The 25286-nt window shown below is 51.3% G+C and overlaps 1 protein-coding gene across 2 annotated transcripts; it reads left to right on the top strand.

Moving 5' to 3' along the window:
* Nucleotides 1-10623: 10623 nt before the first annotated feature.
* TMEM114 (transmembrane protein 114) lies at nt 10624-24079 on the top strand. Of its 2 annotated transcripts, XM_032328226.1 has the most exons (4): nt 10624-10890; nt 11170-11250; nt 21787-21924; nt 23132-24079. In XM_032328226.1, exons 1-4 carry the CDS (start codon nt 10671-10673, stop codon nt 23362-23364), a joined length of 672 nt encoding a protein of 223 aa, XP_032184117.1. In that variant the 5' UTR covers nt 10624-10670; the 3' UTR covers nt 23365-24079. The 2 variants fall into 2 exon arrangements, with proteins under 2 accessions (XP_032184117.1, XP_032184118.1); XM_032328227.1 differs by lacking the exon at nt 21787-21924.
* The last annotated feature ends 1207 nt before the right edge of the window (nt 24080-25286 follow it).

A 25286-nucleotide genomic window follows, 5' to 3' on the forward strand; every position in this document is an offset into this window, starting at 1 on the left:
GCCAGTTGAGTGATACAATTAGAGTTGAAAAGAAGTAGTATGATTACAATTCTAATAATAATAATATCTTATGTATTGTGTGACTTACTATTGTAAGGCTCTAGCCAAGTGTTTTACCTGCATTTCTTCTTTCTCACAATGATTGTGTGAAGGAGGAACTAGTGAAATGTCTTCTCAGTGCTGTGCATCTGATCAGTGAGAGCCCGCCCCAACTGACTCATGATGACCAATGAGTGAGATATTTTGCTAAATTAGCAAACGGGGGTGTTCGGTATATTACCATTTGTAAAAAGGAATGCATGGCACGCACACACACACACAGGTGTACAAAACCCTATTTGCTTGTCCAAAATACCTCTGGAAAGATGCAAAGAAATTGCTAAGAGGGGGCCCATGGATGGCCCAGTTGGTTAAGCATCTGCCTTCAGCTCAGGTTGGATCCCAGGTTCTTGGGATAAAGCCCCACCTCGGGCTCCCTGCTCAGTGGAGAGTCTTCTCCCTCTCCCCCTTCCCCTGCTTGTGCTCTCTCCACCCCCTCCTCTCTCTCAAGTAAACAAATAAAAAAATCTCTTAAAAAGGAAATTGCTAAGAGTGGTTGCGCCTTGGGAAGGGGGCCTGGTGGCTGGGATCAGGAGAGGCAGAGAGATTTCGAGCGGTGTGGCAATTTGTACCTTGTGTATATCATAACATGTCTTAATTTTACCTACTCAAAGAATATATAAAGCCAGAGAGAAAGAGAAAGAACTGGTGGTCTACCTTCAAAGCCTCTGTTCTTGTCCACCATCCCGGCTCTGTTTATCTGATAAATAGAGGTGTCTCCTTTGTTTACTGCTTTATGCTACTGGTGCTCTATCCCACCAGTGAACTGTGGACAGTAACAACGCCCACCTCATGCACATACATGCCGTGAGGGCCGACACAATGGATGCAAACACTCAGGGCAGCGCCCTGCTCTCAGATTATGCTTAATAAATGCCATTATCATTATTTTATTCATAGGGAAAAGATTAGAAAATAAATTTGCCTCCCATGTTAATAGAGCTTTCTCTGCTATGGGATAATAGGTGACTTTTATTTTCTTCCTTTTTCCCAAGATTAAAAAAAAAAAAAAGGTTACATACTATTTTTATACTAAACATTTCCACTCCTTCCCAGCCCTGGATGGTCCCACGAGTCCCTGACTGCAGCTTCTCCAAGGGGTTCTATCCAGACTGAGTAACGGCCGAGGTTGGGGAAGGCCAGGCTTGTCTGGTCTGTGTCTAGACGCCTTATTTCCCCCGGCTGCTGTAGAAATGAGATCCTTCTTCCTACTGGAAAAATGCTTCTGAACAGAACTCTAGGGCCTGGGAGAAGACTGGAAGGAGGCAGGGAGGGTGGGTTAATGCACTGGCGTTAATAGACATCAGTTCTGCTCATTTTTTTCCGACTGGAGATGGGTGCTCAGGGAGGTTATTCAAACAAGCGGGGCGATAGCTGGCTAGATTGTTGAAGCGTCCAGCTCGGCTACTGTTTTTGTCGTGATCTCTGGAATGACCAGGGAACCTGGCTGCCCAGCTTTATTCCCCCATGGGGCACGTGTGGATGCTGCCCCGGGGAACAGCGGAGGGAAGCACATTCAGGCGGCCCAAAGTTTAGCTCCAGAAAGCCCTGTCTATGCCCCACTGCAGATGCCTTTTGTCTTGGGGGTCCCCTCTCTTGGGAAGCCCTCTTTGACTGCCCGCTGGGGACTTCTTCCCACTGTCTTTTGAAGTAGTGTAGGGACCAGAACCCATATACTCTTAGGGACCAGGTAAACCGAGATTCAAATCTCTGCTCCATTTGAGTCTTTGGATAAGTTCCTTCCGTGTTCTAAGCCGTGTTTCTGCATCTCTAGCAATGGGGTGATGGTGAGCCTCACCTTAGTAGGGCTTGTGCTGGGCAGAATCAGGACCCCCAAAGTTGTCCACATCCTAATCCCTGAAATGTGTGGCTCTGTTACTTTCCACAGTGAAGGAGAATTTACAGATGTGGTTAGGATAAGGGTCTCGAATGCAGACGGACAGATTTTCCTGCGTTTTCTGGGTGTGCTCACTGTGATCGCTAGGGTCCTTACAAGAGGGAGACAGGAGGGCCAGAGGAGACAATATAAAGACAGAGGCAGAGGACAGACACGAGAGAAGCTGCCATGGGGCTGGCTTTGAAGACGGAGGGAGGGGCTCCAAGCCAACAAATGCAGGTGGCTTCCAGAAGCTGGGAGAATAAGGAAATGGATCCTGTGGAGCCTCTAGCATGAGTGCAGCTAGCAGACACCTTAACTTCAGCTCAGGGAAACTGATTTCAGACGTCTGACCCCTGAGCTGAAACAGATTCATATGTGTCATCTGAAGCCATAAGATTTGTGATGCGCTGACGCAGTGGTTACAAGAAACTCTTGTTTGTCGTGAAGCTCAATTCTCATTAGCCTGACGGGGTACAGGAGAGCCACTGCAGTGGAGGTGGGCGGGGGCTCTCTGAATCCCCGGTGTAGGAAGGGGCTTCTGGGTCAGCACCCCACCAACGGCAGTTGTCATCAAAGCAGACGATTTTGGCCTATTTCTGTGACCACCTGTGCTACATCGTGTGGCATGATTCCTTCCTTTTTCTGTGTCCCCCAGGACACTCCAAGGTCTTCAGAGAAGGAAGACCTTGTCCTATTCCTGTGGTTTCCTTAGGGCCTGGCACACAGTCACTCTTCAGTGAATGAGAGCATGCCGGACTGAACAGAGGTGGCCCTCTCCTTGTCTTCTGCGAGGGCTTGAGTAACTGTGTCCGTTCTTTTTGGGTCCCCCTTTCCTTCTGCAAGATGTCTGGGCTGATGTTGTGATTTTTTCCCTCAGCCCCTGCTGAGCTGAAGTACAGAGACATTTGTCTCTTACAGTCTCTCACTGTAGGTCCTGGCTGGGGAAGGCAGAGACAGTGGCCCTAGCAGGAGACTCTTTCAAGGGAACATGACCTTGGAGATCTGGTTGCTTCCAGACCCACAGCCTGTGCTGTTTATAATCTCTATTAGTGAATTTCTAGCATGGCCTTCGCAGGCCCTGGGCTCGGAGGGTTTGGAAGGGCAGCTGACTAGAGGCTGCTGCTGGGCATGGATGTGGCCATTTTGGCATTAATGATCTGGAGAGAGAGATACCTTCAAGGGCAGGGCTAGGGCAGGCGAAGGCGGCATACCTAATTGTTTCAATTCATATCTGATGAGTAGTGGCAACAGCCCCCACTTTGGAGCTGGGCCTGGGTTGGGACAACAAGTTCATGTCTTATTATCTGTGTGACCTTGCTGTGCATGTCTTATCAAGTGGGACCCACACTAATAGCCAGAGCTAATGCCTGCCGTCTGATCTTATGGGCTACCTGAGGCTCTGCTCAGAGCTTCACACGCCTGATTCCAGCTCATGTCCTCTCAGTCCCAAGGTCAGGGTCATCCTACGCCTTCTCTACAGATGGAAGAGCTGAGGCTTGGCGAGGCTTTGGACCTTGCCCAAGTCCAAGGCTAGAAAGGGCTACAGGGGCAGTTTGTACGTGGTGGCCTGTCTCCAGAGCCCCTGTGCTGACTTCAGATCCCCACCGCCAGACCAGCAACTGCCAGACCAGCCTGCCAGACTGCAGCATTACTGAGATGAGTGGAGCCCCGGAGCCTGACCCTCGTGGGACGTACGTTTTCCGTAGGCGGTGCTATCGTGATTACTGTCCTGCTGGCCACAGCCTCCACTACCACCCGCTGTCCATCTTCAGCATTCCTGAGTTCTGCCTTCTGGTTTCTTTAATTCTAGCCTGGGCAAGTCTGATGTGGTGTTTACAAGTTTGCACACATGTATTTGCATGTATGTATATATATATATGGGGGTGTATGTATACACACCCTTATGTATATGCACTGAATGAATATATATATACATAATGCACTGAATGAGTAAGAGTTGTGCAACCATCACCACAATCTAATTTTAGAACATTTGTTTCATCCTCAAAAGCAACCTTTATAGTCCTTCTTTGTCCCTTCCCTCCCCTGGGACAGTTAATTTTATGTGTCAACCTGACTGGCCTAATTAAACATTTTTTCTGGATGTGTCTGTGTGGGTGCTCCCACATATTAGCATTTTTTTTTTTTTTAAAAAGAGAGAGGGGATTAACATTTGTTAAGAGGGTAGATCTCAGGTTAAATATTCTTACCACAAAACAGTAACAATAACCACACACACAAAAAACAACCACAAAAGGATACAAGGAAACCTTTGAAGATGACTAATATGTTCAACATCTTGATTGTGGTGATGGTATCACAAGTGTGTACAAATATCTAAACTCCCTGAATTGTATACCTTAACCCTGTGCCATCTATTTGTACGCCAGTTGTAGCGATGGTAAGGTTGGGGCAGCACATTTTTCTGATAAAATCAATGTGAGGAGTCAAGAAGGAAACACACCTGATGTGTCTGCCACGTTGTAACAGTTCATTGGGCATGTAAGCTGTTCCTGGAAGAGATTTCCAGAAGAGGACTTTAACTAGTTCCTATTACAGAAAAGGAAGCCCAGGCTCAGAGAGTAGAAGTAGCCAGTCTTTGGGCTGGCTGGTGGTCCTGGGACCCAGACACACTGGCTTCTCGTCCTGGCGTTCTCCCTACCACATTGCTTCTGGAAGAAGCTTCTTTCTGGCCAAGGGGTTTTTAATGCTGATTTGGGAAGACGTTAACAGAAATGGAGAAAGGGCAGTCTGCATTCATCTCTGGGCACCATGCCAGGGGTATAATGGGGAAATTAGACCAGTGGGTTACTGATCCTACCTTAGAATGAAAAGGGTTTCATTCTAAACTAAATATATCATATAAGGTATGAAGAGTGGCAGCCAGCTCTTCTAGGTGTTCCTAATGGACTGATGGAGGCTTTGCACGCAGTTGCAATTGGGTCAAGTCTGTGGAGTCCACCTGGCCGGTAGAACACCATGACCTCATGAGACTAAATAAACAGAAACCACTTCTCTCTAGTGCCACAATCTTAATAACTGTGCAGATATTCTGGCTATATGTTTCAAGTCCCAAGTTTGTTTCTTATGGATTTGCCATACAAAATAAGCTCTGTGCTTGCAGGAAGAGACTTTTGGGCAGAATTCATTTATTAAATCAACAAATCTTCATTACGCATCTACTGTGTATTATGCACTAACCTAAAAGCTAACAATATGCATTGGATAGGACCAACCTGATTCCTGTCTGCATCAGTTCACAACACATTCAGTTGCAAACACAGACATCCTAAAATAGGGGCTTAAACAGATTAGGGTTTATTTTTATCTTCTGAAAGTATTTTGGAGATAGGCGGTTGAAGGATGGGGCGGGTGTTTCAACAATGCTGTAAGAGACTTGGACTCTGTATCTTTTTGCTTTTGCCACTCACAAAGAGGTTTGTCCCCATGGTTGCAAGATGGCTGCTATACTTCCAGATATCACATCTATATTCCAAGTAGGTCAAAAGCCTTCTCCTCCCAATATCTTTCTGTTTTTCTTGGAGATTCCCTTCCCAACAGACTCTAATTCTACCTCTTCAGTCAGAATTTTGTCACGTGGCCACCACTAGCTGAACGGTGTCTAGAAATGTGAGGGGGGAGTTGGATCAGGATGATGTTGGATGAGCTGTAGTAGCTACTATACTGCCTGAATATCTAAAGGAGCGGGCAGACATTTCCTCATTAATCATTCATTTCTGTTGGAGAGTCTCAGTGTATGTCTTCGGTTGGGTTTCTTTTGGAGTAGACCCCGAGGTAGGGATTTGAGGGCAAGTAATTTTATTTGGGGCTGATCCTAGGATACACTGGTATAAGTGGGGGTAATTAAGGTGGAGAAGGAAGGAAACCGGTATCCGCTGTACCACACCTGGACTGAGAACCTCAGAGCTTTGTCCTGCGCTCAGGGGTGAGAGAGCTTGGGTTATTGATCTTCTAACCCCATCCCTCCTTGGTTGTTGCTGTCCCTTTCCAGCAATTCCAGCCTTCTCCAGAAAAGTCCTTGCATGGAGAGTCGCTGGGATATGTGGTCGGATGCTGTGGGCATGAGCTGGGACGTTGCGGTCTGGAGGGGAGTTGGCGGGGCATTCGCCACACCTGAGTCTTTGCCCTATGCTGGGGTGTTAGGTGAACCCTTCCCGAAGAAGCAATTTCTGAGACCAAACAAGAAAAAAGCAGTGGACCTTCGAGTGTCCCAGTTAAAGGGAGTAGCATGCGTAAAGGCTCCGGGCAGGAAAGAATTTCAGATGTTCGAGGCCTGCGGGGGCGGTGTGAGGCTGGCGAGGCAACTGGGGCCTCAGGGTGTACAGAGTTTCATGGATCCAGAACTCTCTAATTAAAAAAAAAAAGCCTCCTTTCCCCGATGCCTGGTGCTTCATAATGAGAGAGGGGTAAGCGTTCTTCCTGATGTCCTGACAACTTCCCTCCTTTCTGCCTTCCTTCTCTTTCTTTCAAAACATTTCCTCCTTACATTCTTACGGTGCACTCCCCGCTACTCTGTCTCAACGTCCTCTCGCCATGTTTTAGTAGGAACCTTGGTCTGACTCCGCATCGGTTACAAAGTGCTTTTTACATCAGTCATCAGCGCACGCTCATGCCATCCTCTCAGAGTGCCCCTTCTGGGACTGATAGGTTCGAGCACCCCTATTTTACAGCCAAGGGAACTGAGGCTCAGAGAAAGAAGGCAACTTCTCTGGGTTCTCAGTGCCTGTCAGATGCTGATTTAGGACTCCAAACCAGCGTTGGAACCCCCTACGCGACATTGTCCTCCACCACGCCAGGACCCAGCGTGGTGCCCCAGTGTGGTTTTAATTCTCAATCTGTGACTTGTTTTGATTCCGCCTCAGGAGCCTTCCGATATTATCCTGCCTCTTCAGCTGACTGGCTGAGTAATGATATCATCCAATGTTTGATGTGCCTCCATGCTTTTTGAAAAACATTACTGTCTGTTTTCTTCAAGAGTGGCTGAGCATGGTCAGGTAGATTATATTAAAATCCTTGGGGAAAACAGAATGTTCAAAACCAACAAGCTTGTCTTTGCAGAGGAGGCTGGGAGGAGTCCTCCTTATGCAGGTGAGGGAAGTGGGGTCTGGTGAAGGCAGGCACGCAGGCTGGGTGTAGGGGCATCTGCTGTTTTGGTCTCCCTTTGCCGCTTCACCCCATCTCCTGGCTCTGGTGATAGGACCTTGGTGTCCCTTTGGGAAGCCAGCTGGGTTTGCTAGATAAAATACAGGACATCCAGTTAAGTTTGAACTTCAAACTGGGTATCACCAACAAAAATTTTTTTGGTATAAGTGTATTCCAAATATTGCGTGGGATATACTGATACTATAAATCCTTTCACTGCTTGTCTGAAATTCAAATCTGCCTGGGTATCCTGTATTTTTATTTGCTACATTTGATAGCCATGACACCTCTTAGCTCAAATGTTGGAGTGAGACTGATCCACCCGACCTGGGCTCCGGGAGAGGGCGGGTGATCTAGACCTGACAAGCCAGTGCATTTTATCCCTCCCACCCACAGAGATCCCCTCCAAGCTGGGGATATCAGCTTCAGTTTTGGAGATCTGGCTTGGACCACTAAGAAAGAGATTCTTTTTGGCAGCGTTGCTCATCTGTGAAAGGCAGACCCCAGGGTCCAACAAATGAGAGTCTGGGTAAGCATGAAGCCAAGAGAGAGAAAAACAGCCGAGAGAAAGAAAGGATTCAACTTTAAAGAAACCTGTGGGGGGCCTGGCACCAGCTTCATTGAATTTCACCTTCGTCTTGGCGCCTCGTGGTGATGGAACAGTCAAGCACCGTTTTGATGAGGTTGCAAGCGAGGGTGATAGCAGCAGTAGGATGGAGTTGAAAGCAAAGCCGTCCATGGTGAAGGTTATGGGAAAGAGCCATCTTAATCATGGCTGTGGTGGGAGGAGTGATGGAATGGAATGGTGTGCACGGTCAAGGGCCGGATGTGTTCTTGCTGGCAAGAGTTCTAGAAGCTCAGGGTGCTGATCCGCTGATAATGAAGGTGAGGTTGCCAGTGACGATTACGATGGTATTGGTACGGAGAAGAAGATAACAAGGAAAAGAGTAATTCTCAACCCCAGTCTATCACCAAGTCTTATCAATTCTACCCTCATCAGTTTTATTTTGCTTTTTAAAATATTTTATTTGTTTATTTGAGAGAAAGTGGAAGCAAAAGGGATCACAGAGGGAGAGGGAGAAGCAGGCTCCCCGCCGTGCTGAGAGCCCAATGTGGGGCTCGATCCCAGGACCCTGAGATCGTGACCTGAACCAAAGGCAGAAGCTTAACTGACTAAGCCACCCAGGCACCCCCTACCCTCTTCAGTTTTAAAAGTTACCTACTCACTTCACTGTCTATGCGGTGCTGTCACCACTGTAGCCCAAGCCACTAGGAGGTCTTGCTGTTTCTACTGCTAACTGACCTACTTGCTGGTCTTCGTGCCTCCCTAGAGTCTACGATCCATGCTAAAGCCAGTATGGAGAGTGAAATTTTAAAAATGTAAAAATTAAAAAAAAAAGAAGTCAAGTTTCACTTCTCCACTCAGACCCATTCAGTGGCTTCAACTAGAATCTAAACACTTAACATGACCTCAAGACCTGGCCCCTACCTGTACCCCAATCTCATTTCCCTCTACTTGCTCCTCTCTGTGTTCCAGCTTGCTTACTCTTCTTTTGGTTTTTCTAGAATGTACCAAACCCTTCATATAAGTCATCCCCTAGGCATGAAATGCCTTTTCATCCTTTGTGTCTCGGCATCCGTGTTGGTTCCTAGATTCCAAATCCAAAAGACCTCCCCGTTACTTTCTTTCATGGCACCCTGTTCTAAGGATACTTTGTTTAATAATTCTCTAGCCAATTAATCAATTTTTGAGTCTTGGCACCATGCTTCTTTAAGAACGTGTCACCAGAGTGCTGCTGCTCCTAAGACAAGTCATCTCCAGCATCTAGAATCCTCCTCCATGGACCCCTGTGTGCCCTACAAACATGACTATTTTTTGGTCTGTGTCCTGCTTGGAGAAGGCTGAGAAGTCTACAGCATGCCTTTCTTAATGGCAGGGGCGCTGTGTTTGGGTTGCTCATGCCTATGTTCTCAACACAAGCTATAGTGTCTGGCACCTATTAGGCACTCAAGAAGTATTTCTTGAAGGAATGAGAGGTTTTATGGTGGTGAAGAAGGTAGTGGAATTGATAAGGATGATGGTGATGATAAGAGTGGTGGTGATGGGGGTGATGATGGTGTTGGGGGTGATGACGATGATGATGGTGATGATGGTGATGATGGTGTTGGGGGTGATGACGATGATGATGGTGATGATGGTGATGATGGTGTTGGGGGTGATGACGATGATGGTGACGATGGTGATGATGGTGATAGTGAAGATGGTGATGATGATGATGGTGATGATAAGAGTGGTGGTGATGGGGGTGATGGTGTTGATGATGGTGTTGGGGGTGATGAAGATGATGATGGTGACGATGGTGATGATGGTGTTGGGGGTGATGACGATGATGGTGACTATGGTGAAGATGGTGATGATGATGATGGTGATGATAAGAGTGGTGGTGATGGGGGTGATGGTGGTGATGATGGTGTTGGGGGTGATGACGATGATGATGGTGACGATGGTGATGATGGTGTTGGGGGTGATGATGATGATGGTGACGATGGTGATGATGGTGATAGTGAAGATGGTGATGATGATGATGGTGATGGTGGTGGTGATGTGATGATGATAGTCATGGTCGTGATGGTGACAGTGACAGAGGGGGTAGAGGAATAGACACAGAGGACCTGGACTAGCTCATTGCTTTAAAGAACTTTTATTAAAAAATGCATCTGCTCTTTGCCTCTGTAGTCAACCTAGAAATACCAACTGAAGGTAGATTTTGGAGGAAGGATAATTGGAGCTGGAGAAAGAGGGGTGCTGAAGATCAACCCCCAGGTGGGACTGTCAGACTGACAGGGCCCCAGTGTCTTACTTCCCCAGTTTGTGGGAGGACACTGTCCCTGCAGTACAGCACCCAGAACTCTAGCCCTTCTCTAGGCGTGGGGCGCAGAGGAGGAGGGGCGCATGTGGCGCAGGACGGGGAGCCTTGGGAAGGGCGGGGGAGGGAAAGCTCCATGCACAAGGGGCTGTTGGGGGGAGTCTAGAGTCTAGGTGCTGGTGTGGGGAGAGCAGGGAGGGCTGGGGCGGAAAGGGAGAAGCAGGGCAGACTGGGTCAGGGGCGGGTGGGGCAGGGAGGTGGCGGGGAGGATGGTTCAGGGACAGTGTGGATGGTTTGGGGACGGTGTGGAGGTGATCCGAGGGCAACGATCCTGGGAGGCAGGTGGGAGGTGGGAATGGAGGGCTGAGGTGTGGCGTTCAGCCTGGGGGGAGGTCTAAGGGGAGGGATGAAGGCTCGAATGGGGGTCCGAAGTCGGAGGTGGAAGTCTGAGATTGCAGGCAGGGGGTCTTAGAGTGGCGGTGGCATCGGAGGGCTGGGAGCGGTTTGGGAGGAGCGCGTGCAGGTCTGAGGGCGCAGGTGAGGGGCTGGGGGGCGGAGCTAGGGCGAGAGGGAGGGCTCGAGGACCGAAGGGCCGGGCAGCTCCCAGTCCGGAGGCTCCGGAGGAGGAGCTGGGAACCAGGGGCGGAGGGCCTGGCTGCGCCATGAGGGTGCACCTGGGCATGCTGGCGGGCGCGGCGGCTCTGACCGGGGCACTGAGCTTCGTGCTCTTGGCGGCCGCCATCGGCACGGACTTCTGGTACATCATTGACACCGAGCGGCTGGAGCGGGGCGGCCCAGGGGCGTGGGGCCGGGCGGGGGCCGCCAACCGCAGCCAGCTTGAACCTCTGAGCTCGCACTCCGGCCTCTGGCGCACCTGCCGGGGTAAGGGGGAGCGCGGGGAAGCTACGTGGTGCGCCGCCCACCTGGGACCTGTTGCTGGGCTAGCAGTCCTCCCTGAGCTCCAAAACACAAAATGCGGGGACGGGGCCTGGGCCAGGTGGGTAGCGGGCTGCGGGTAGAGGGTAGAGGGCTCCAGCCGGCGCCGCTGTCTCAGCACGATCCGCCCTCCCTGGGTAGCATCTAGGTCGGGAGTGGGGGCGAGGCCTCGGGCTGGGGTCCCAACTCCAGGTCCACACCCTCTGATTCTTCTGCCCCATCTAGTCCAGAGCTCGTGTGTGCCACTGATGAACCCCTTCTGGCAGGAGAATGTGACCGTCAGCGACTCAAGCCGACAACTTCTCAGTGAGTCTGGGAGGATTGGGTTCGGGAGAGTCCCGGGTCTGGACACTGGTTTTGGAGCTCTTCTCCAAAGAGCAGGGCTGGGGTCCAGTGGAGGGGGCAGCTGGTGCCAGAGAGGGAGTGGAGATGGGAGGAGGGGCCAGGCCTCTCTTGTGCCCCAGCTCACACTGTGTGGTTTAGGATTCATTCGACAAACGTTGATCGCAGGCTTCCTCTGTGCCAGGCACCGTGCTGCTGATTAAGACCCAGGTCGTGCCCTCCAGAAACTCACAGACTAGCTGCGGAGTCAGATGTGGAAATGCCCAGTCACATTTCAGAGCGACAAGCCGCGGGAGGGAGGGTGGGTGGGAGTCGGAAGAGATGCCTAAACCAGCCTGAGGAGCTGAATGGGGAAAGGAGAGGAGCCCAGAGACCCGAATGCACACCCTGTGTCGGCCTCGGGGCTGAGAACAAGCACTTGGCAGGAGCCAGGAAGCAGTGAGTATCTGTGGAACGTTCAGGAAAGATCAGGGGCAGAGACTTAGCCCCTGGGGCCACTGGGTCTGTCCCATTCAGGACTGATTTCCCAGAGCCTAGCACAGTGCTTGGAACTCAGTCACGGTGGGAAGACTGAATGCAGGAAAGTGAATGGGCTGAACAGGCACTTGAGAAAGGAGGGACCTAAACATAACAGTTCAGTGAGTTTGTTGAGGCTGGCAGGAGGCCAGGCATGGAGCTAAATGCTTTTCATCTATGTCTTTCGTTAAACTCCACTGCTACCCTGTGAAGCTAAGTATCGTCTCCATGATTACCTTCATTCTTCCTGCAAAGAAGCTGAGGCTTGGAGAGGAGCCATAGGAAGAATGTGATGAGGAAGTGAAGGCTGAGTTCCTCAGACCTTGAAAAGTGTGGGCTGCTTTTGATGGACTTGTTGAGGCTTAGGAACAAAGATCAAGTCGCTAGCATGGCCCACAAGGGCTTCTGGGGTGCCTCTTCAGTTTCAATCTCCCCCTTGCTTTTTTCTTCTTTGGCTATGCTGGCCTGGGGCCGCTTCCTGAATCATGCCCAGTTTCCTCCTGCCCCTGGGACTTTGCACATGCCATTTCCTCTACCTGAGATCTCTCTGCTTCCATCCCACCAGCTTCTACTCATACCCCGGGTTTTGTGACATTTTTGTGTTAAAGTCTGATTTCCTCATGAGACCATGAGTTCTGTGATGATGGGGACCATGTCTGTCTTGCCATGGCTTGATCCCCAATATTTAGCCCAGAACCTGGTGTGGGGTGGGGTCCTGAGCCCAGATTTGCTGAGCAGGTATGAGAGTGAGTACCAGTTGTCTTATGTTAGAGGTGGAACATATTTGTTAAATGAATGATGAGAACATGAGTGGAACAGAAGTTCAGTGCTGTGTTGGGAAATAGTTAATAATTGTCTTTCTGGGGGAGGAGGGAGTCTTGATTTGAAGCATTTGCCGATTCCTGTGGTGTAGATATTCCCACCGGGGTCAACTTCAGGCTGTCAGCATGATGGCAGCTGTCTCCTCCAGTTCCTAAAAACAGCAGCTGGCTCTCCTGAGCTGATAGAATCCAGATGCTACACCCTGCATAAGGTCCTGGGGAAGATGTCCCCTAGATACTCAATGTATTTGGGAGGTTGAAGGAAGGCAGAAGTGCCATGAACTCTGTCCCCAGCCCCAAGCTGACCAGAATCAATTTGGGGTGTTCTCAGAGCATTGTTTCAAGAATGTTCAAGAGTTCCACCCTTGACATGAGGGACATGGGTGCCAGATGCCAGCTCAGACCCTTCCCAGGACCCTCTGGGATCGCAGGACAGGTGTCTTAACCTCTGAGACTCAGTGTCAACATCTATCAAAATGAAATGTCAAAACCATGAGGGGGGCGTGGTCAGAATTCTGTAAATCAGCTGGATGAAAAAAAGTGTCCTTACCTGGGACCTCACATAATGCCTGGTTGTTGCAGTTTCTCTGTGTTGCATCAAAGTACTGGGCACACAGTAAGTGCTCAATAAACAGTAGTCTTTGCTATTCCTTCCAGCCTCTCTTAGATGCAGTCCCGTCTCTGGAGCACTGACCCTTTGCTGGGCTGGGTGCTGGCATTAGGTACTTATCACATCTGTGGGTGAAGCAGACTAACTAGTATTGGCATTGGCCTGGCTCCTTTGTGCATCTTAATAATGCCAGCAACCCTGTGTGCTTCAGTATTTTGAGAAACAGGCAACAGTCACATTCAGAGCCTGTTCATCTGTTCACTCTCAGACCCAGGCCTAAGCCCCCCAGCTTCACTGCCAAGGAGACATGCAGCCTTGGCCATGTTCCCTATCTCTCCGAGCGTGGGTCCCTCTTGGGCAAAGGGAGGATGTCTGCCACTTCTCTTCATAAGGATATGGCAGGGCTGGAACGGGAGAGTGTATTTAAAGAGCCTCAGCGGTGCCTTGCCTCTGTAAGTGCCCCTTGAATGGGAGCTGCTATTATTACCATTATATCATCCAAGAAAGAGCAGGCTGCCCCTTCAGACCACATGCTCGCTGCATACCTTCCCCAGAGGGAGACTTTTCTCAGAATCTCTTTGTCCCCAGAATGAATTTTGAATCTTGCCCAAGCTCTTTTGTTAGGTGAAGATGTTTTATTCCTTAAGGACCTGCTGTTAGGGTCACAGAGGAGAGAGGACAGTTGTCAAAGCAGCGTGTTCTCCGAGCCAGCCTCCTAGACAAATCCCAGTGGGGATTTGTGGGGGAGAGCTCTTGATTTTCCCTGCAAAACCCCAAGCAAGCAGACCACTCCAGCGCCCACTAAAAACCCACCTTGCCTGGATGTTTTGTCTTCCAGATTCGCTCTGGGGATGTCCTGGGTTTGATTCCTTGGCCAGGGACTGGAATTACTTTCGGTGGAGGAGGACAGAATCATCAAATTCAGCACCATGTTGAAAAAAGAGTCACAATTTAGAAACAACCAGGGTAGCAGTACCAACCAGAAGTCTTTTGGCGAAATGCGAATCATCCTTATTTAAACAAGAAAAGGAATTCCCTGTCCATTTAACTGAGAAGTTCAAATGCGCTAGAATCCAGAGAATTAAACTCAATTTCTTCTCCTCTCTGGGCTTTGCCTCTGTTTGGGTCCTGCTTTCAATAAACCCTCTCTCCTCTTAACAACCCAAGCAGGAGGCTCTCTGCTTGCCAAGTCTGCAGAACTTCTGATTAGGCTTCTCTTTGGACCAGCCTGGATCCCATGCCCAGGGCTGTGGTCCACAGGATGGGATGTGCTGATGGCCGGGGTGAGATGTGCCCCTTGTAACAGGGGGAAGGAGTAGGGCCAGTCCCAACAGAGATAAGGGTCCCACATCTTACCAGCTGTGTGGCTTCTGGCCCAACCTTTGCTTCCATAAACAGGCTGCTCTGAGATGACATGAGATCCCATAGGCAAAACACCTAGCAGGGGTGCACAGCGCAGAGTAGGAGCTCCATTCATGTCTGCTCCTGCTCTGGGTCCCACTGCCTCCCTGAGCCTCAGGCTTCTCTTCTGTAAAAATGGAGCTAATTATTTATTTAGTCCATAAATAAATAATTGTCTGTTTACTGGGCTCCTGGTCCCCCATCCTACGCTGCCTCTTCCAACTGGGAATCAGAGATCTGAGTTACAAGGAGGAAAGGCAGGAGCAGAGTTGAGCAGGAGGACTGAGGGCAGGGTGTTCCAGAGACTGCCAGAAGGCCAGTGTTTCTGGAGGTGGCACAGAAAGTACTTCTTACTCACACCTCGGGTCCTCCCTATGCCTTACTTCAGCTGTGTCTCCTAAGAGCCAGGAACAAGGTAAGGCTGATTATCCCACAGCTAAGCACACCAGACCTAGAGCAGACAGAGATGCCTCGCCCAACATAGCACAGCAGTAGCAGAAGCCCGACCGAGGGCCAGAGGCCTGGCCTGCCTGTCTTCTGAGGTGGTGAGGTTGGAAAATCACAGGATTGGGTCTCTGGTCTCTCTGGGTACCCGGCTGTTGCAGTGGTGTGGAAAATTAAAACCAGCCCTCCCACAAGGCCTGGTGCTGATTGCAAGAGAGGAGGTGGTGGGGGACAGAAATAAAGGGACTAGGGACATAATGGGATTCAGAGGTGGCCTCAGTCTAGAGGGAATTTCTCAGTGTGATTCATGGATAGCTGTGCGGTAGGCAGGGACAGAAGTGGGGGCGCCTGGAGTGTCAGCATCTCCGGGCACGAAGGCCCGGGCTTCAGGCGGCCCCTCTGGTGCCTGTTGAAATGCAAGGACACACTTTAAACAAATAAAAAAACAGGAAATTCATATTCAGCGTAATTCCACTTTCTGGGGTCTACCCTGTGAGTTTCTAAGAGGCTCACCTTAACCATTTTTGTGGCAACGGAGAGCAAGAGGCAGCCTCGGGGCTCGTGGGTGGAAATAGGGCTAAGCGTCTGCGTGTGGTACGTCTGTCCGTTGGAAGATTTTGTCGTCTGCAAAGGGAATATACTCATGTGCATGCAAGACCAAGAAATCCCGTGGAATGAGAAAAGCCAGTTACAGAGTGTTATAAGCAAGATACCTGGGGATGGCCTAACACGTCCTGTTTTCAGATGTTGAAGTGGGACTGGCTGTGCCCTTTAGAATTCGAGAAATCGGTAAATACCTAGGAAAGTATGAATATATGGGAAAACGACTGGCAGCGTGTGCATCCAAGCACTTCTAAGAGGTTCGGTATGGGCAGGGAAGGACGAAGGAGTTGAGGTGGGGGCTGCGTGGGTCTTGTTTTCATTTCTTCTGAGAAGAATGCTATTGTGTTTGCTCTAATGCAAGCCCTGGGGAGGACTGTCCCACTGGTTGAATTTCCTTGTAGCGTGGCTCATGGAACTACAGGAGCACTGCCCGCTTGTCCAGCTGCAAGAGCTGGGACACGTGTATCCTTCCAGATATCTCCTGCCTCAGGGCCTTGGCACATGCCATCTCCTTCTTTAGGAATGCTTTCCCCCATGCCTTCTCATCTGACCTTAAAGTTGAGACCTCCTCCGCTTGCCCCCAGAGCCTTTCCTAATTTGCAGGCTGGGTTAAACACCCCTTGTCTGCTGTCCCGCCACCCGTTTGTCAACCTCCTTTGCTGTTCCATCCCAGTTCTGAGACTTGATGGCTGTACCTTCTTGAGCAGCTGACTCAATACCTTGAACCTCACTTTTCTCATCTGCAAAATGGGCATTCAGATTCTTACCTGGTAGAGCCCAAGGTGGTTGAGGGCAAGAAAGAAACAGTTATTCTCACATTTGGTGCTCAGGACAGCTTGGCAAAGTCAGGGCCCATGGTCCAATGGACAGGGGAGGTAACAGAAAGGCTTTTGGGAGGCGATGACATTCGCTTGGTAAGAGGTGGCATCGGGATTGGAACCTATGTCTTTGCTCGTCGTAGAGTCCTGCTTTTTCTGTATCACAACAGTGCATTCTGGAGTGCTCGAAGGGAATGGAAGATGCAGCCCCTATTCTAAAAACGACTGCATTCTGGTCACCCCAGATTCTAGAATAAATATTTACGAAAATGTAAAAATTGACTTCCTTCCCAGGTACGATCTGTACTGAATATCTCTGAGCTTTTCTTGGTCTGCAGGTCACACTGACAAGTCTTGAACATAAAGACACTGTGACATTTCCCCCTTTGAGAAATGGTTCCTGAGATTTCCTTCTTTCTGATGTCTGTGCAGAAACCCTGTCTCCGCTTTCTGTAAGAGCACAACTATTACTTCACTAATCACCCCAGGGCTTCCTGACCTCGCTGGTGTTGTGGAATTGGAAGCCTGGTTTTCCCGTTGAGCAGTTCTTTGAACAGTAAGATGATGGGAATCACAGTCACCTTTTCCTTGGCGTGAACATCTTTGCTTCTTTCTGGGTTTTCTCTTCCCTTTGCTTACAACAAAGCTTTTTTGTTTTTCTTTTTTTTTTTTTTTTTCCTCAACAAAGTGTTTTTGAATCGAAAGGTTTCTTGCCTTTGGGCACACATTGGTCCTCAAAAGGATTAACTGGGTGGGCCTTGCATTCTATGACAAGGGTCCTTTTAAGAAAAGGAGAGTGGAGATGTGGGCAGAGAGTGGGAATGACACAGCCACCAGGCTGTGTCAAGGATTGCCAGCATCCTTGGGAGCCTGGAGGAGGCAGGGAAGGACTCCCCCATAGCCTCTGGAGGGGAGTGCAATCATGGGACCTTGATTTTGGGCTTGTGGCTTCCAGGACTGTCAAGTAGGGGGCACCTGTAGGGGACAGGTGTTCCTGTAGGGGACACCTGGCTTGTAGTAATTTGTGATGCCCCCCAAGGAAACAGATGCAATCACCTTATCCGAAGAATAAGGTATCCCTGCCTACCCTGTTTTTCTGCATCGTCCTGCTGGCTTCCTTCATGACCTATCACAGCCTGTAACTTTGTTTCCCTGCTCGTCTATCTCCTGCCCTGGACCCTGGTCTCCAGCCGCAGGAGGGCAGGGACATTCTCCGCTGCGGTGTCCCCGGGCTCTCTGGCAGAGCGTGGCCCTCATTAGGGGCCTATAGATACCTGTTTTCAAATGAGATGTGGCTGGAAATGGGTATAGGACTCCGAATCAATCCCCGTGCCCCAGGTCTGTGGCCCTGAAAATAACAAAGACCAAGGTGTACACATACACGTGCGTGTGCGCATGCACGCACGCACGCACACATATACACACACACACACACACCACGGAAAGCTAAGCCAAACTCCAGCAGGAGATTTTACAGCTCTCCCACGGGAAGCTTCCTCTTACCCAGGCATTTAATTGAACGTGTCCGTCAAGTCAGCTCGCAGCAAGTCTGGGGAACTCACACGTGGTGCCGCTGGGGCTGAACCCACTCCAGGAAACCTCATTAATTTCTAAATGATGAATGATTTCACTTCCCAGACATGGTCTGGAGTCAATGCCATACAGGGGGATGCCTCTGCCAGGGCCAGGTTTTCACCCCAGCTGTTGTACTTCCTGGCCCAGGATTTTTCCTGGAAGGAAGGAAGGAAGAAAGGAAGGGAGGGACAAGCCTTGGGAGGGATATTACTCTTGTCTCCTTGACTTGCACAGGTTGGTGGCTTTTACAGGGTTGAGGACAAAGTGACTGGGTCACCGTGGAGGCCGGGCTGGATTCTTGTCTGCACCATCGTTTTACTAGCGGGCTTATGATCCACTTAGCACTTACTCTACGGGACGTGGTACCGACATTAAACTTCCCCATGTCGTCCCATCGTCTTCAGGCACACGGTCCTGAGGGCAGTGCCGTGAGCCACCTTTTCACAGAGGTGGAAATGGAGTTCCTGCCGAATGAAGAGACACACCCAGGGCCCCAGCATCAGAGACCGAATACAGATGCAGAGTACCTGGCTGGAGAAAGTGCATGGTTTGAACCCCTTGTGAGATCATCTCTCAAGCTTCTTGGCTTTATTTTCATTTCTTAGAAACCGCCATATTTTCTTGCCTTAGAGAAACACCATCTAGCTCTTAATTAATGAGGTTGGTGAATACCCGTTGGGCATTCACGGTCTCCTGAGAGCTCCTCTGGAAACTCAGAGATGCGATCGTGTTAGAAGAACCCGTTCAAGGAACCCGCAGCTTAACAGGAGAGAGAGAAGAGGGAGCTGCCCTCCATCCTAGGTGACAGATGCCAGGACAGGGCGACTGTGGGGAGCCGAGGGGGCGCAGAGAAGACTGTGGGCGTAGGTTTAACGAGAGACCTGAGCTGGGCTTGTTCTCAAGAGCAAGAGCAAAGTATTTATTTTCATCCCCATCTTGTTGCCAAAAGGACTGAAAGGCGCTTAGTGCCCAATTCATGGTCAACAATTAATAAATATTTGGTAAACGAATGGCTGGTAAAGAACTTTGCAATTGTTTCCCATTCTGCTTTGGCTGGCGGGAAGCTCAGAGCCAAGACGGTGGCAAATGTTTAGACGTTGGGATCCTGAGACCCCAGATTTCTTCTACCCTCTTCTCTCCCACCCCCACACCAACTGACTTCCATGGAACTCCTTTTTTTTTTTCTACTTTCTGGTTTTGTAATGTAAGTTCTTATCATGCCTTGTTAATGTCTTGTGCGCCTGACTCACCAGCCACCTGCAATCTGGGGACAGGGAGGAGGGGTAGGGGATGTTCTTTCTCTGGCTCCCCCCCCCCCTCACCTATTCACCCCCTCCAGCCCCATGCCTGCCCTCGCCAGTCGCTGTTTTCGTTAATGGAACTCAGAGCAGATGTTCCCCATGCGATGATGGGTCACCGTGCAGAGAGTTGGTCAGGAGCCTGGGAGGGAAGACTGGAAGCTGGCGGGCGGGGCAGCCTAGGACGGGGAGCCAGGACAGGCAGAGAGCACCAGAGGGAAGTGGGGGAATCGTATGTGGAAGAGGAAAGGCAGGGTTGGGTCTTTAGGAAATACTTGGGTCTTGAGAGCAGGGGCTGCTTTCAGGGTCTGGGGAGCGAGGGGCCAGGCGTGCATGGGGCTTGCCCGATATGGTGGTGTTCAGAGCTTGAACTCCCTGCTGAGCTCTGGAACCTGTCTGGTCCCCACTCTGAATCCACCTCTGTAATACTGGTGCCCCCTGGTCCCCGAGGCTGGACCTGCCCCAGCTCCAGGCCACTGTACACCTCTATCTCTGTTGCCTCTGCTCTGGTCCAGCAGGCATCTCCTGCTGACCGAGCCCCAAACCCAATGCTTCTTCCCTCATCTTCCCACCTGTGCAGACGGCAGCATATCCATCCAGCGCTCAGGTCCCAGATCTCGCTGCTTGTCTTGTCTCTCTTGTTCTCAAACCGTCAACACCATTGCCTGTTTTATCCTCCCAATATACCTGGAATCCAATCCTTCCCAGCAGCCCCAGGCCACCCTCATCCTTACCAGGGTGATTGCAGTATACCCCGATGGTCCTCCTGCTCCTTGTCTTTGTTTTCTTGGGCAGGCTGGGTGGCTTAAAAACCCAGAAGTGTATTGCGTCACAGTCCTGGAGATAAGAAGTCTGAAATGTAGGGGTCTAGGGGGCAGGTACTCCTGGAAGCTCCAAGGCAAAATCTGGTCCCTGCTTCCTCTGCTTCAGGTGGTGGCATCAGTCCCCAGAAGCCCTTGGCGTGGGGCCATATAGCTCTGTCACCTGTCTTTACCGCCTCTCCTCTGTGTTCTCGCCTGCCTCTTCCCAGGGCACTAGTCATTGCGTGCGAGACCCCCCCTCGAATCCAGATGAGCTCATGCAGAGACCCCCTCATTCCATTCCATCTGCAAAGACTCTCATCCCAGATCGGGTCACCTTCAGTGGTTCTGGTTGGACATGAGCTTGGGAGCCACCTGTCCGGCCCCTGGCCCCCTCTGCTGTCTACTCTCAGTATAGCAAGCAGAGAGGTCTTGAGAAACGGAAGTTAAACTGAGGGCTTCTCTTGCCCCGAGCTGCCTACCTGGTGTCCCCTTTCACTCAGAGGGAAGTCCACAGTCCTGTGTGTGCTCTGCTCTTAGCTCCCTGCTTTCATCTCCTGCATCCCCTCTCCCCTACACTCTCTCCGCGCCGCCCCTGCCAGCTTCCCCTGTGCCTCCATCCCACCAGGCACAGTCCCCCCCTGGGTCCTCTGTACCTGCTCGTCCCTTGTCCCCCCCCCCCCACTTTCATTCTGCAGGCTGCCTTTCTCACCTCCTTTCTGGGGCTCTGCTTGAATGTCACCTCCTCGGAGAAGCCAAGGCTCCTTCTGTGCCGTGTTCACCGCCCACCCCAGCCACTTGTCACCATCTCTCAACCACGTCACTGATCTGTTCACTGCTTGACTCTACTCACTAGAGTGCTCAGGAAACACGCTGAGTATGTGAACGAACATGGCAGTTCCTGCCTCACAGAGAGCTCGAGGACACGAGCTTGTGAGACCTGAAGCCTGGCACAGATGTCTCTGCACCTGTTACTTCCAAAACTTAGTTCACTCTACTACTGAAGTCTAGTCCACATAGAATGTTTGTTAATTTCAGGGGGGTGCAACACAGGGATCGGACCCCTCACCTGAGCACGCCTCACGGCAACAGGTGTAGTCACTCTCCACATCGTGCAACATTGTTACAGTATTATTGGTTATTTTCGCTACACTGTGGTTTTTGTCCCCCTGACTTACTTATTTTGCACCTGGAAATGTGTATGTCTTCACCCCCTTTATCTGTTTCACTTACCTCCCCACTCTCTCCTCTGTCAAGTACCAGTTTATTTTCAGCTTTTAAGAGTCTGGTTTTTTGTTTGTTTGTTTGCTTGCTTGTTTGTTTTGTTTTCTGGATTCCGCGGATCAGTGAAATCATACAGTGTGTGTCTTTCTCCATCTCCATTGTTTCAGCTTATGTAATGGAATGTTACTCAGCCACAAAAACAAGTGGGATCATGTCGTTTGTGACATGTTGTTACATCTCCGTCATCAGACGAGGTAGTAGCAGTGGCGTTAATTTTTTTCTCCCAGCGTCTGGGGGCTGGCCCGTAGGTGGTGCTCGGTAAGTGTTTGTTGATTGACTGAAAGTTGTTGGTAACTCTCCTCTGCCTGCTGTCCTCCTCTCTCTTCTAAGCCATGCATGGGACATTTGTGATTCTGCTGCCGCTCAGCCTGATCCTGATGGTGTTTGGGGGGATGACAGGGTTTCTGAGTTTCCTCCTCCGAGTCTCCATCCTCCTCCTGCTCACAGGGACCCTCTTCCTCTTTGGAGGTAGGTGCCCCCCTTGCCCGGAGCATGGGGGCCCCTTGTGAACCCTCAGCTGGGGACGGGGCAGGCGTCTTCTCTGGGGCTCGGTTTTCCCATCTGTGACATCACAGCTGGGAGGGATGAATGGGTCCCAAGAGAGAAGTAGAGGGTGGGAGCATGTCCTGAGGATTATTTCCTGATTTCACAGAGGACCCTAGAGCTTCTGTTTGAGGGCTTCTCCCTTCTCCCTCATGTGCCTCTGCCCTTCTGATGCATCTTCCTTTGACTGATTGACTGATAGATTAAAAACCGGGCAATGCCAGGGTTAATCCCCTTTGTTTGGCAGAACAGAGGCTTTCAAAGATGGGATCCAGGGCACAGCTGTTGTCCTAAGCCCTCTCTCCTTCCTCCCTCCTTCCTGTGGGCTTGAAATAGTCCCTCCTTAAACCCAGAACAGGAACAGAGGTGATTCACGCACTTGGGATCCATGGAGAGAAAACCCCAAAAAGAGTGTCTGGAGGTGAAAAGTGTGAGGCTCAGATGTCCTCAACCTCTGCTAGTATTAACACTGGCATTAAGAGTTTACCCAGGGACTAATTCTCGAAACCACCCTGCCCACTCGGACTTTCTACAGTGGTGGAAAGTCTAATCCACGCTGCGCCATTGGGGGGGCCTCAGGCCAGGCTGCGGAGCACTTTAGGTGGAGCTGATGCTCAGGAGGGCTGAGATGTTCATTTCCACTAATTTAATTTCAGTTGAAATAGCCCCTTGTGGCCAACAGCTGTGTCTCTGGACAGCGCAGCTCTCATTCCTGGTCTCTGGAGACCCACCGTGGGCCAGCCCCATGCTGGGTGTGGGGGAATCCAGGATGAGCCCCCTGGAGCTCATAGCCCAGTTGGGGAGACGACCATTAGCTCAGCCACTTCACAAACAAATGCAAAGCTGCAGTTCTGATCTGGACAGTGACAGCGGGTGGTGCTGTGAAGCCACGGGGTGGGGGGACTTGACCTGTCTGGGGAGGTTCCAGAAGCCAAGCGTGAGCTGAGGTGGGGTGGAAAAGAGTTTCTGGGGGGGGGGGGGCACGGGAACAGGAAGGGAGGGTGCACCGTATAGGGGACTAGCAAGGGCAAAGGCCCTGTGGCGGGAGGAGCATGGGCACCTAGAGCGGTGGGCTTCGCGAGGAGGAGGAGGAGCCCAGAGTTTCGATCTGCTCTCTTTGCCTCTCCTGCAGCCTTGGTGACCCTGGCTGGAATTAGCGTCTACATCGCGTACTCGGCTGCTGCCTTCCGGGAGGCGCTGTGTCTCCTGGAGGAGAAGGCCCTCCTCGACCAGGTGGACATCCGCTTTGGCTGGTCCCTGGCCCTGGGCTGGATGAGCTTCATCGCCGAGCTGCTCACTGGCGCGGCCTTTATGGGGGCAGCCCGCGTGCTCAGACTGAGACAGAGGCAGGACCAGGCCATATGAGCCCGATGCTTGGTCTGGTGGGAGACAGGGGCCTGGCCTGGGGCCCCAGGGATCCATCTGTGGGCTGCAGCCTCTTCTTCCTCAAAGGCCACTGGTGGTGGGACCAACCCGAGGACTGCTGTGGGCTGAGCTCTAGGCCTGGCTGTCATCTCTGCCTGGTGTGTTGTGTCTGTGTGTTTGTGCACGCGTGTGTCCGTGTGGGCTGGAGGAGGCCATTGGAGTGCAGAACCCACCTCCCACGAAATGACAGATTAGCCCCTTGATCATAACCAGAACTTTCTGGATGCAGCCCCGGTAGGCCTCCTCTGGCTTCACTTCAATCCTCACCCCTGCTCATTGCATCAGCTCTGCTTTGCTAAGGACACGAAAGACCAGAGAGGTTAGGTAAGCTGCACAAAGGTGCACAGTGAGCTGGTAGTGTACTCCTTGCTCCAAGAACAGTGCTCAATCCCTTACCACAGTTCTCCTGAGCAGGTCCAGCAGGCTGGCCGCAGCACGATTGCTATGTGTGGGGCTGCAGAACCCCAGACTCAGGCCACAGGCCTCACAGGACCTCGAACCCCTGCCTGGGGCACAGTGTAAAGTAGGGGGACGAGGGCAGAAATCTGGGCTACTCACCAACCAGGTGGTGCCCGTGTCCCCCCTCGCCTCAGGGAGGTGCACGCTCGTCCCGTTCACTGTCCCGGAGCTCGACGGGCCGGGCTTCCTCAGAGCAATGATTCTCAGTGATCAGGGGCTCAGTACTGCAACAGAAACAGTCATCCTGGACATGGAAGCCCCGCCAGGTTCCTGGTGGCCAGTGTGCTGGTTGTCTCACTGTGTCACATCAGAGACTGTGGGAGAGCCAAGGGCAAGCTCACCGCTGGCAGGAAGAGCAATCAGCAAGCTTGAGATTCAGGAGGAATCAGCAGAATCAGCAGCAGACTCGCCCGAAGAGGGAAGAGGCATCAGCAGACTCGCAGCCGGACTCAAACACACAGTAGTCACTCCTGGACTCAAGCGCCACCTGTCAGCCCTCATCATCTCACACCTGTCGTAGAAGCAGTTCCCCCACAAACGCGTTGACTGAGCCTACTTCCCCGGCCTGGAGCCCGAGACTGGCGAGATTCAGACGGTGAATTCAGACACGCTCACATACACGCTCACGCACACACTCACAGACACGCAGGGTCTTCTGTCCTCCGTGTGGCTGCGGTTTTAGGTTGCTTCTACACCAGCCAAAAAGATGTGGATTCCGTCATGGGCTGCGTTCTGGTGACGCTGTGAGCTGGTGGCCTCAGTTGGTGTGGGTGGGGGGTGGTGCCCACCTCCTTGGCCCTGCTGGCATCAAGTGTTGTCCAGGGAGGCCTGGCTCCTTTTGGGCAAACATAAGTCTGGGCTTTTCTCAGCACATGTGGTGGTGGGGGGTGGTCTAGGAGAGGAAATGAAAGATTCCCATGGAGCTCGCTGATGGGGCCATCTTCAGGGACTAATCATAACCCCTCCTCCCTCTTCCAGAAAGTTCCATCCTTCCTTTTGTCCTGGTGTTCTGGCCACGGGAGTGGGAGTTTCCAAAGTAGCTGCACATCCAGATCCCCTGGAGCGGTGCTTCTCACACTTCAGTGTGCCGAGACTCTTCGGGGTGTCCCAACCCTCCTGGCGGGGGGCCGCCCCTAGGGGCCCTCTGAGTCAGCAGGTCCCGGTGAGGCCCGAGATTTCAGTACTGACCAGCTCCCCAGTGATGTGGATGCTGCTAGTCTGGGGCCCTCTCCTGTGTGACACTGATCTTGGGCATTTGCTAAGGGATAGGGGTGGTTGTCTCTTGGCTGCACATTAGAATCACTGGGACATCTTTTAAAAACCCTGATACCCTGGCTGAATCCTTGCTCTGATCGTACCTCAGGGTAGAGCTGATAGTGTTTAAAGACCTCTCTGGATGATTT

The sequence above is a fragment of the Mustela erminea genome, chromosome 20, assembly GCF_009829155.1.
Source record: "Mustela erminea isolate mMusErm1 chromosome 20, mMusErm1.Pri, whole genome shotgun sequence".
NCBI lineage: Eukaryota > Metazoa > Chordata > Mammalia > Carnivora > Mustelidae > Mustela > Mustela erminea.